Source organism: Phyllobates terribilis, unplaced genomic scaffold, assembly GCF_046119375.1.
Source record: "Phyllobates terribilis strain yellow unplaced genomic scaffold, ASM4611937v1 Scaffold_2__4_contigs__length_985480577, whole genome shotgun sequence".
In the NCBI taxonomy this organism is placed as follows: Eukaryota; Metazoa; Chordata; class Amphibia; order Anura; family Dendrobatidae; genus Phyllobates; species Phyllobates terribilis.
Window position 1 is genome coordinate 639,413,898 of NW_027362762.1, and position 11,548 is coordinate 639,425,445.

Genomic DNA, 11,548 nt, shown 5'->3' on the forward strand with positions numbered 1-11,548 from the left:
CCTCCGGTTTGCTAGTTGAGTCTTGCAGTCCTCCACTAGTCTGGGGCCGGTCCCCTACTGTGACCTGATCCCTTCTCCCGACTACGGTCGGTGTGAGTTCGGGCGCACGGGTGGACTCCGCACTTCCCGTGGCCCTAGGATCCCTTCTCTGTCTCTGGAGCCCTTCTCTGACTCCCTCGCTCCTCTCATTCTCTCTCCTACTGGGCCCCTCTAACTGGGTCCTCACTCTGTCTGGACCCTACTCCTCAATGGTCCTCACTCACTGGGCGCTTCTAGATGTTTCTACCTGTCTTTTTATACTGTCTGTCATGTGACCCACGTCACTAACTGTCACTCTACGTGGTCCCCTCTACCTTCAGTCATTCCTTGTGTGCTCCCTTAAACTACTTCCTCCACCCACTTCCTCTACCTAGTTCCCTCCTCCAGACAGGGACAGGGACTGTGCTCTCCCTCAAGAACAATCTCGCCCTTCCCTACTGGAGTGATGTGGTGTTGGATGTGGGTGTGTGGGTCCTGGGTAGTGCTCCCTCCTTACCCGAGAGTGGGGTACCACACCTCTGGCTGAGATGCAGTACCTCTGTGGCGACTGGACCCGCAGGGGCGCCACACTCACCTAAAGAGGGCACCAGGGCTGAAGATGATTTTAGCAACTGTATGGGAGACAAGAACCTGTTGGGCCTTATCCAATCTACCAGACTGTAAATATTGTAATTACTCCTTTCCCCCAAGTAAAACCCCAGTTATGGTTAATAACTTTGTGTCCTCTGAAATTATGACTGCCCTGGTCCCAGAAGAGAAATGTCTGGAGACAGCCACGACCGGATGGTGTGAAGTAAGTGAAGAATGTCACATGCACTGCCACACATCAGAGGGAGGACACGAATTGTCTGCAAGGAGCCAAAAAGAGCAGGGGCCACAACTCGCCCACGACTACCTCGCTGGGGCACCTTACAGGCCAATGCTGGTCCTTAACTTGTAGAACATTCAACTGAAAAGAATCACGGATTTCGGCGGCCCTCAGAACCAGGTCGTAATCATTACGGGGGCTCCGGTGCCTGCTGGCCTCATTAAGCAGCCTCAGGGGCCGTATGCGGCCCTCGGGCCGCATATTTGAGTCCCTTGCTGTATATGAACATACATACAAGCAAACCTAGGCCTGTTACCAAACAGTGAACTTGAAACTAGATAGATGTTCTGAACTGATTACTATAGAGGACTATCAACCTCCTATACAACATAGCTTATTCCTGTTTGAGAGGTATTGGAATGAAGAGGGAAATAAAAAATCACTCAAATACAAAAGACCAATCAGTCGGGAGGAGAAGGGTCAGATTATCTCTAGAATTGTGACTCAATTTTTGCTGGGGACGAGGCACATCTTCCATCCCAGGGCCTACAGGTAGGTCTGGCCAGTCCGATGATGACACTGAAACAAGAGGCAAACCAAGTCCTGCAGTAAACGCCGTAAATCTCCCATGCAGAGCTGAACATGTAAAGTACCAGAATGACGTACTTGTAGACAGAAGGGAAAACCCCATGAATAAAGAATTTCTTGATGTCGCAATATGTCCAATAAAGGTCTCAGAGCTCTTCTCTTTTGTAGAGCGTGGTGTGATAGATCATGTTTAACATGTTCCTGGTAGGTTATAGAATCCATCCCACGGGCCTTATTAAGAATATTTTGCTTCACTTTATATCTTACAGACACGGCGATACCAATTAGGTGTACTTTTTTGTTTAGTTTTTTTTAATTACAAACGCTGCGTTTTGAGTGCCAAAATGGTTTTTCGTGATTTGTGTACGTTTTTTTTTTTACATATTTTAACTTTTTTAAAATTTTTCCCTGTGGGACATGTATAATTTTTACTTTGATTTCTGGTCTCATACACTGCAGTGCATGAGAGCAGTCAGCGAGTCACTGACTCACCCTGTGAGACCCAGCTTATAGTTGGATCTCACAGGCCACCATACCCTGGGGTCATCACATGACCTCAGGGTAAAATGGTAACCATTAAGATCCGCGATTCTCACTGCGAGGTTCCGACGGTTACTAAGAGGGTCTTGCAACATGCACAGCTGACACCCACAGAAACTGCAGCTGCCGGTATTTCCTTATTCCCAATCGCCGTTTTAAAATGGCGATCAGGAATAAGGCCCCTTAACAATCACCTTTTCTAATGCGTATCGGTGGTCATTAAGTCATTAAGGTGTTAAAACCACATGTTATCTGGTTAAAGCCCTATGTCCCTAATTTATTATGGAGATTTTTGAGCCATTAGAAAATGATGTTTTTCATGCAAAAACCACCTCAGAAAACTCCTTTTCTAGGAAGCTGTTGGAGCAGTTTCTCTCCTAAAGTATCTTTTGCAGCCTTTTGATATGACAAGGCCTAGTATGGAGCAGATTCTGCAACAGAATGAGGGAAACAGATTAGGAAACAAGCGGTTAAGGCTCTCATAAGATGCTATTGGGTTCATGAACTTTTTTTGACTGGAGGTATAATTTGTTGTATTGTATAATGGTACAGTAACAACTGCAACCAAAATAAGCTCTGCAGATAATGACCTCAATAAGCACAATCTGAACAAACAAAGAGGCAGTGTAAAGCATAAGGGATGGAAAGAGCAAAAGTCTGAATCACTCAGTCGGTGGATTTCACACTGTCTACTGCTCCAAAGGACAATGCAGCTAAGCTCCATTCAATGATCACAGCTGAGTCCTAACAGACAGAAGTGTAACAACAAAGTAATAAACAAACATCCTTATTTTATTAATATACAAAACACAACTGAATAAAATAAAGCATTAAAGTGATACAAAATAACAAATAACTTTATGAACGGAACGCACCTCCCCGCATGAGTGTTAGAGCCCCCCATACACATTAGACTAACATCAGTCTTTACACCAATCCCATTAGAATTCCTCATTGCTACCAGCAAAATCTTTGGTTACAAATCACATAGCATTTACCCCCATAATAAATGGAAACATGCCAGCACCGAACTAATGCCAGAAGGGGGCACTAAAGCTGGCTTACCTTCAAACTTCTGTATTTTTATGAAACTTGGGAAAATAACGTTTTTATTCATGGGGACTTTTCATTGGGAAGATTAACAACTTTGGAAATGATGATTGTAACATGACATATTATCCCATGTCACGCGTGATGCCGCGGATTCTGCGTGCAAGCTGTATGTCCTTTGCGTAGAGAGTGACTCTCTTGGCATGGAGACTGCACTGGTAGGAGTCTTCAAGGAGCCGCACGAGGAAGGCCTCAGCTGCCTGCGGATACAGGAAAAGGTATGAGCATTAAAGCATTCTGAATAATGAATGTGTACACATGAGGATTAACACTAGTTTAGGCCATTATATAACTTTTATGCAGCATTTTCACTGGTTTCCCCTCTGAGGTTTCTCTGATTTTCAGTTTTTGCTGAGCTGGTGGGTGGAGATTAGCTGCTATGATGCCTCACATACACAGCAGATACAGACATGAGGAATTCCTGCTCTCCTGTTTATATATACAGAACATGTTAAAAAGCATCAGCAACATGCAGGATATTAAAATGCAGTACTAAGCAGTGCAGCTGTGAATCCAGTACTGCACTAGAAAGCAGCATCACATTCTCTGCCTCCCCTTTTTATATATTCCAAGAGTAGCTGTAATCTGATCCCTCAACAAATACATGCAGCGTGATGGCTCAGTGGTTAGCACTGCAGCCTTACAGTGCTGAGCTCCTGGGTTTAAATCCCACCAGAGACTCCATTTGCAAAGAATTTGTATGTTTGTTTCTTGTATTTGTATGTTCTTCCTGTCTTTGCGTGGGTTTCTTCTGGGTCCTCCAGTTTCCTCCGACACTCCAAAGACACAATGATAAGGGATTTAGATTGTGAGCCCCAGTGGGGACAGTGATGATGTATGTAAAGTACTGCGAAAGATGATGGCAAGGAAAAATAAATCTACATTCCTCAAAATTGAAATTGCAACACCAAAACAGAAAAGTTGTGGAATTATAGAAATGAAAGGATGGATAGACACATGACAGATATGCAGACATCTCAGTTTATTCAGTATTGAGCGCCATATCCAGAAATTCCCGAACTTACACCTATTGGCTGCTATCAATAAGGTTATTAATGGTTGTCTCAGGAATGTTCTGCCAAAGCAGAATGCTCTTCGGCAAATCATCAAAGTCCACTGCTGGCAGATCTCCTTGCAATTGTCAACTAATGATGTCTCAGATGTGCTCAATGGGAGACAAGTCTGGAGACGCTGCAGGCCAACGCAGCATTTTTGGGTTACTCCAAGCAAAATGTGGCCTGGCTTTGTAATGTTGAAAAAATGTCTCATGAGAAGCTTTATTGAGAAATGACTGTACCACTGGTTCCATAACCAAATCAATGTAACACTGAGCTGTTAGTTTACGTGTAATGAAGACTACAAGTGTCTGGATAGTGTACATTATGCCATCCCACACCATAATCCCTGAAGTAGGACCAGTGTGACCTTACACTCATGAAGGCCTCTTCCCATGAGGATATCTGCAGGTTAATAAAGTTATTAACCTGCCCTGTGCAAGCACTTAGCCGAACGCTAAGGGGAGAAATTTAACTTTATTCCCCCCACAGCATTCAGGTTTCAGTGACAGGGGTGACGCCAGTTTAGTCACAGCTCTGAGCATACAGGGAAGCGGCTGTAACCGTGCCCTCGGCACTGCCTGACAGCCGGCCTCAATGCAGAGTGAGTGTCAGTCAGGGCCAAGAACATGATTACAGCCGCCGCTCTGTGCACTCAGAGCAGTGACTGAACCCGGAACGCTGCCGGGGGTAATAAAATCAAATTTCTCCCTGCGGTGTTCGGCCAAGTGCGGGCACCGGCAGGTTAATTAACCCCATATCTACAGGTTAATAGCGTTTTTTTCTGGGGACAGATTCTCTTTAATAACCTCATTGAAAGCAGCCAAGGCTTTAGGAACATGGGTTCCTGTGCTCAGACTAGATGCTGCATAAGTTGAGATGTTTTGAAACTTTTGCTTTGATTTTTTCATCATTTGCACATCAGTAACGTGTATCCATCCTGTGATTTCCATGACTCCACCACTTTTCCTTCTTCGTGCTACAATTTCAATGTTGAGTGTATTTTATAGGATGCTTTATATGCAGTACTTAACAACCCTATTCATAAGCATATTGGTATAATGGAGGGTGGCCCTACTCAGCCCCCAATTACTTATCGTGTCCAAGCATTAGGACGGTATACTGACCTCCTGTAGCGCTGTTAGTGCTGTGCTTTGCCAGGAGTACGGCATGCCGCAGGAATACTCCAGGCAGATCTCTCTCACCTAAAGGAATGAAAGGAAATAAGACTTTTCCTACTGATCACTAAAAACGAAAGACCCATTACAGCAGCCACCAAGATCAAATCCACTCACCAGTTTGGCAAATGGGAGTCTCCGGATGAGCAGCTCCGTCGACTTCTGGTACTTTCTTATTTCCATCAGCGCTCGAGTTCGCTGAGAGCAGCGTCTTCTCCGTGTAGGAGCCACCTCTTCACCCCTTCCTAGTTTGTTCGAAAAGAATACATCACAGCTTTAATGCTTCTTGCAATTATCACAGGGGGGCACTTTATACAGATTCATACATGACATAGAGTTATAATCCAAAAATCGGATCAATATTAAAGTTTATTGGTACAAAAAAATTGAAACAAAATCGGGTCAAAGACATATATCACACAATATAAAAACATTCAGAAATAGCAAGGACACAGGTGTTTGTAGCTTCTGGTCCACTTATTATATTGGGCAGGGGTGGTATGCAACCTTAGTGTCAAAAATCGTCACATCCCCAATTAGTGGCATGAGCCGGTGATTAGATTACATCACCATTATATCACTTCGGAGTACTGACAAAAGATCAATCATCATTTAGTATATCTACAAATATCTCATTAAATTGCTCTACCCTATAAAGTGCTGGTGCATTTAAAGTAAATTAGGACATATATCACAACACATACGCCAATAAGCTGATCCATGTAGCCCCGGCCAGGGTCACATGCAGCAGCACACAGATAGTGTTGTTCACACAATCAAATGGGGGAACCATAGTCACAAGTCAAGGAGGCAACCTTACCCATAATGTAACCCAGTGGACACAAGCTAACAGCTAATTTACTTTAAAGAAGTTGTCCACTACTTTATATGAACCCCCCAATGTATCCCCCCGGGGTCCAGAAGTATTTTTATAAATACCTTGCAATACCTTTTGTGCCTCTGAGCGGCGGGTCACGTGATACCTGTGAGCGGTTAGTGATAGCGCCGCTCACAGGCAGAAAAGGCACCACAAGGTATTTAGAGAAACACTTATGGGCCCTGGGGGAATACATTGGGGGATCATATAAAGTAGTGGACAACCCCTTTAAATGCACCAGCACATTATAGGGTACTGCAATTTAATGAGATATGTGTAGATATACTGAATGATTGATTTTGTGCCATTTCTGGCTTTTTTATATTGTGTGATATACGTCTTTGGCCCAATTTTGTTTAAAGTTTATTGGTACAAAAAAAATAATTATGATCAGATTTTTGGATTATGACTCCATATCTCTTATCAGAACTGAAGTTTTCTAGTGGAATATCCACTACAGCCTGCATCATTTGGGCAATAGGCTGTATTAATATATTCATGACAATTGTGAATCTGTTTTGGATGATATTGATTCTAGATTCATACATGAGCTCAGGAAAGTATTAAATAATGAGAGTCCTCAGTGGTTCATACCTTTTAATGGCTAACTAAAAAGATGGTGACAAATAGCAAAAACCGAGAGGGTTCCAGCATCCGCCAATGATTAGAAGCTTAAAACATGACTTTTCATGAAAACTAAGATTTCACAGCTTGAAACGCATAGACCAGTGTCCTTTTTATCTTCCTCCCCCATGTCTCCCCCATCCCCTTCCCCAACTTCATTGATATGTTTTTGCAAAAAAAACCTTTTTTTGTCCTTTTTCATTAAAAGTCTTGTTTTACATTTCTAATCATTGGTGGATGCTGGAACCCTCTCGTTTTTTCCTCTGCTACTGCCCAGCTGCCGCTCTGAAGTCCGTACACCACATTCTTCATATGGAGGCTTCAAACCATCTGTACTTGAAGAGCTGAACATTTCCTTTTCCCCTCTCCCATGATTTTTTAACTCACATATTTATACACAACAGAAAACAGGGATAATGCAGAAATAAGACAAGTGATGGGAAGCAGAACTATCAATGTGAGAAACAGTTGTGGCAGTAAATATTGAGGCAGATCATAGATAAGGAGCGTGATAGTTTTATTGTCCTCTGATTGAGGTCTGTTCCAGAGTTGTGATACCCCCAAATGGTCTGAGGGGCACATTTCTTAAACGATGTAGAAAGACATAAATTCATGCGACACATTCATGCCTGCTCTGAGTGTGTCACTTGTTGTCATAAGTTTGTACTCCCAGACTCTCTTGTCTCTCTGTGGTGGGAAATGTGAAGTTACCGTTCAATACCAGCATCTCCCTGAAGAGTCTGGGAGTAGAAACTTATAACAAATGACAAACTGAGAGCAGGAATGAATGTGTCACATGAATTTATATCTTTCTACATCAATTAAGGAATGTGTTCCTCAAACTATTTGGGGGAATCACAACCCTGGACCAGACCACAATCAGAACGCAATAAAACTATCACACTCCTTATCCATGATCTACTCCATTATTTACTGCCACAGCAGTATCTCTGCGTCCCACATTGGTAGTTCTGCTTCCCGTCACTTGTCTTATTTCTGCATTATTATTGTGTCCTGCTGTGTATAAATATGTGACTCCTCAGATTTTATGTTCTACTGAGCCTGATGAAGAGACCTGAGTAATCTAGAAAGCTGCCATTAAAAGATATTAACCACTGAGGACTCTCAATCTTTAATATTTTTCTAGCTACATGGTACAAAGTTATGTTTCCTATATACGAGCACGGTCATCCTGCATACATCAGCACAACCTGCTCCCCCTAGTGGCTGCAGAAAAGTTTGCATCTGCGTGCATAGACATTAGGATTTAAAAAAGATGCAATTGTGTTTTACCTGGGGACAACTGAGAAGTTGAGGGCCCTTCAAATTCTGGTGCTTTACGGAAGGACAGGCGCATTTTACTCTGGGGAGATTGAGAAGTTGAGGGCCCTTCAAATTCTGGTGCTTTACGGAAGGACAGGCGCATTTTACTCTGGGGAGATTGAGAAGTTGCAGAACTCTTTCTCTGAGGAGACTGAGAGGTTGAAGGCCTTGTACTTTGGGAGGATGGAGAAGCTGCAGTCCTCTTTTGTGGCTGCTTCAACTTTCTGCGGTGTTGAGGGCTCTGCTGATTTTTCATGATGTAAAATGTTGAGACACAATCAAAGCTGCAAACAAGACAATTCAACAGGATCATAAATTATTATTATTATTTATTATTATAAGCGCCATGGAATAAATGGCGCTTACATGTGAAAAAGGGGTATACGTAATAAAAACACTTCCAATAATATTGAAAAAAAGAGTCAGCGACTGGTACAGGAGGAGAGAGGACCCTGCCCGCGAGGGCTCACAATCTACAAGGGATGGGAGAGGATACAGTAGATGAGGGTAGAGTTGGTAGTGCAGCGTTATGGTGGAGCGGTGGTTACAGCAGGTTGTACGCTTGTCGGAAGTGGGTCTTCAGGTTCCTTTTGTAGGTTTCCATGGTAGGCGAGAGTCTGATATGTTGGGGTAGAGTGTTCCAGAGTAAGGGAGATACACGGAAGAAATCTCGGTAATCAGTGGCCACTAGACCAGAGTCCTGTGAACTACCTCTTCTAATTAGTAGGCCCTGTGGGGTAATTACATTGTGTCGCAATGTAGGCATGATGTTGAGGGGGACTCCTAAGCAGAAGAGGTGTTGGGAATGTCACGAGTAGCAGAAGGCTTGCAGGGTTGTGGTCCAGCAGGCACTAAGGTGCAGCGAATCTGTTTGTGAAACTGTTTAACCTCATATACCTTTGCAAAAGTTCTCAGGTCTCCTGTCTGGAGGAGTTGTAAGAATTGTCAGAAGTCTGGCCCATCCTCTAATAAGGAGCAGAGAAGATGAGATAAGACACGCAGGGCCACGTCACATGGGATTATCTCACTGAGAGGCTATGTTCACATGTTGCGTAACTTTTGCTGTGTTTTTTATTCAAATTAAAAGGCTGCTTTTCACGGTATCAGCAAAGTTAAAAGATTTCAGAAATATAATTCACAGGCTTGTTTTTTTCCACAACTATATTGGAAAACTGCTGCGTTTTTTAAAACTGCAGCATGTCAATTCTTTCAGCATTTTTTCATCCATATAAAGCAATCAGTTTTTGTAGTGATTTTGTTTGAAAAAAATATATACAGGTACAGCAAGATGTGAAACACATTTATTTTGGGGATTTTCTTAAATTTGTGTCTTGGTATCCTCAAATGAGCATGGTTGTTAGTATTAGTACAGTTTACTTTAACACATACCACAAATTTAATTAAACAATGTCTGACCAACTCAATGCCCTACCAATGTGTGAGTGTCCTACCAATGTCTGAAAGTAAACAATGCCCTACAAATGTGTTAGGTTAAAAGTGGGCACCACACAGCCAGCACCACGTACAGTGGGAACCATGCGGATGGTAGCTTGATCCAATCACTGCTGGTTAACCATTAAATGGCACTGTAACCCCTGACAGGCATTTATGTGGCACAGTCCTGGGGCCGTCTCCGTTCCTTCCCCATGATCCGATATCGGAGAGCTGATGTGCCACCATGGCAGCTGGGGCCCTGCTGATGCCACTGTTGCCGCCTTCTTGATACTCGTGTACAGCTGAGCCACAAGGGCCACATACGAGGCCGTGATCGCCACATACTGAAGTCCCGCACTATATACAACATTTCATGAGCACAGATGGAAGGGATAGAAAAGTAAGTAATAAATTCCCACCGCCTCCATTTTCCTTGTTTAAAAATCCCCAAGTTATGAAAAATAAGAAGAATATCTGGTAACACTGAGCAAAACCATTCCCAGGACCCCGGAGTAGTGGCCCGGCTACTGCCTCACTAGCTGCCGGCATCCCTGGAGCCTCTTAGGACTAGTAGGCCAGAACAGCCATTGCAGAGACCCGGGGGTGGAGCAGGTAGGGGGGCTGGCATGGAGCCTCTACAGCACGGCCCTGACACTATTTTGCCCAATGCTAATATCTGGCATCACATATAAAGCCTCATGTAGCAGAATAACACCAGTAGGCGGTGCTGACACCCACGATTGTTTGCTGTGGATGTACAGTGTGAACGGAGCCGCTGAGCGCAGATCTGGGGGCGGAGTTGCGGCCGCTGCCGGGAACCACTGCTTTGTGCGCTGCAGTAACCACGGGAGGCCAGCAGAGGCCGCCACAGCCTGAGCGAGGCCCAGCAGCTCCAGTGTAAAATGACAGCTTATCTGTGAGGAGTCGGGTGGGAGTTGTAGTCCCACACGCTGCAGACCTCTGCTGCATAGAGTGGTGGGCACGTACAGGCAATCCCCCCGGTAATCCCCCCTCACCAGTCAGGACGCGTCTATCTCCTGCCGACAAGTTTCCACCTACGGCCCGCGCGCTGCTGCTTAGGAAACGGGGAGGGGCTTACATCCAGCCAATAGCTGCGGCCCATTTTTTCTCTCGTCTCAATAGACTTTATTGTACAAGACAATGAGAACATTATTCTGGAAGAGGAGATACAAAAATACACTGAGCCTATGGGGGTGACTGGCAGGGCGGGGGCCCAGAGAGTTGCCTGCTGTGGCACAGGTCAGGGAAGGAAGGTGCACGCTTCTATGGGGGGCACACATTCTCCCCCAGAATGCCTCAGGCCTCTTTCACACGTCAGTATTTCCGGTACGAGTGGTGACAGTTTCCACACATACCGGAGACACTGACACACGTAGACCCATTCTAATCTATGGTCTGCGCTCATGTCAGTGCGTTTCCACGGACCGTATGTCCCACACATAGACATGTCCGTTTTTGGCCGGCAGCACGGGTCACACGGACCCATTCAAGTCAATAACTCCGTGTAAACACGTACCGCACATGGATTTCTTCTGTGTGACACGTACCGGCACCTGAGAATCAGCGTACAGTTAGCGCTGTTCCCGAGCGCTGGGTGCTGAACGCTGCCCTCATCATGGTTCCCTGCGATCAGCACCAACAGGGACAATGATGAGAGTAGTAGTGTCTGCTCCCGCAGTGTCCAACTGTAAAAATAAGAACAAAATTTAAATTACTCACCTGTCCTAAGTGTCCCCTGCTGTAATCCATCCCTGCAGTGAGCGGGCCCCGCAGCTGTGCTCTGCGAGTGACAGGATAGCGCTCAATGAGCTCAGCGCAGCTTCGGGGTCCACTCACTGCAGGAGTCAGTCTCCTCGGTGTGAGCGATCGTATGGATTACAGCGGGGGACACTTAGGATTTTATTCTTATTTCTACACCAGGTCACAGCGGGAGCAGAATACTTCTCTCCTC

General features: G+C 44.7%; 1 protein-coding gene across 1 annotated transcript; it reads right to left on the reverse strand.

Annotated features, from left to right (window-relative positions):
• Positions 1 to 2,790: 2,790 nt before the first annotated feature.
• On the reverse strand, positions 2,791 to 10,679 carry LOC141252901 (histone H3-like centromeric protein A). The gene is made up of 5 exons (XM_073670664.1): positions 10,593 to 10,679; positions 8,113 to 8,426; positions 5,436 to 5,563; positions 5,268 to 5,345; positions 2,791 to 3,285 (listed from the first exon to the last, which is right to left on the reverse strand). The coding sequence occupies exons 2-5, from the start codon at positions 8,396 to 8,398 to the stop codon at positions 3,151 to 3,153; spliced, it is 627 nt and encodes a 208-aa protein (XP_073526765.1). The 5' UTR covers positions 8,399 to 8,426; positions 10,593 to 10,679; the 3' UTR covers positions 2,791 to 3,150.
• Positions 10,680 to 11,548: the final 869 nt, after the last annotated feature.

Excerpts from the sequence above, each read along its gene's own strand:
- LOC141252901 (XM_073670664.1), bottom strand. The coding sequence starts at position 8,398 with ATGAAAAATCAGCAGAGCCCTCAACACCGCAGAAAGTTGAAGCAGCCA. Across the intron at positions 5,564-8,112 it reads AACTTCTCAGTTGTCCCCAG|GAAGGGGTGAAGAGGTGGCT; the intron begins GTAAAACACAAT and ends CGAACAAACTAG. Across the intron at positions 5,346-5,435 it reads GACTCCCATTTGCCAAACTG|GTGAGAGAGATCTGCCTGGA; the intron begins GTGAGTGGATTT and ends TCATTCCTTTAG.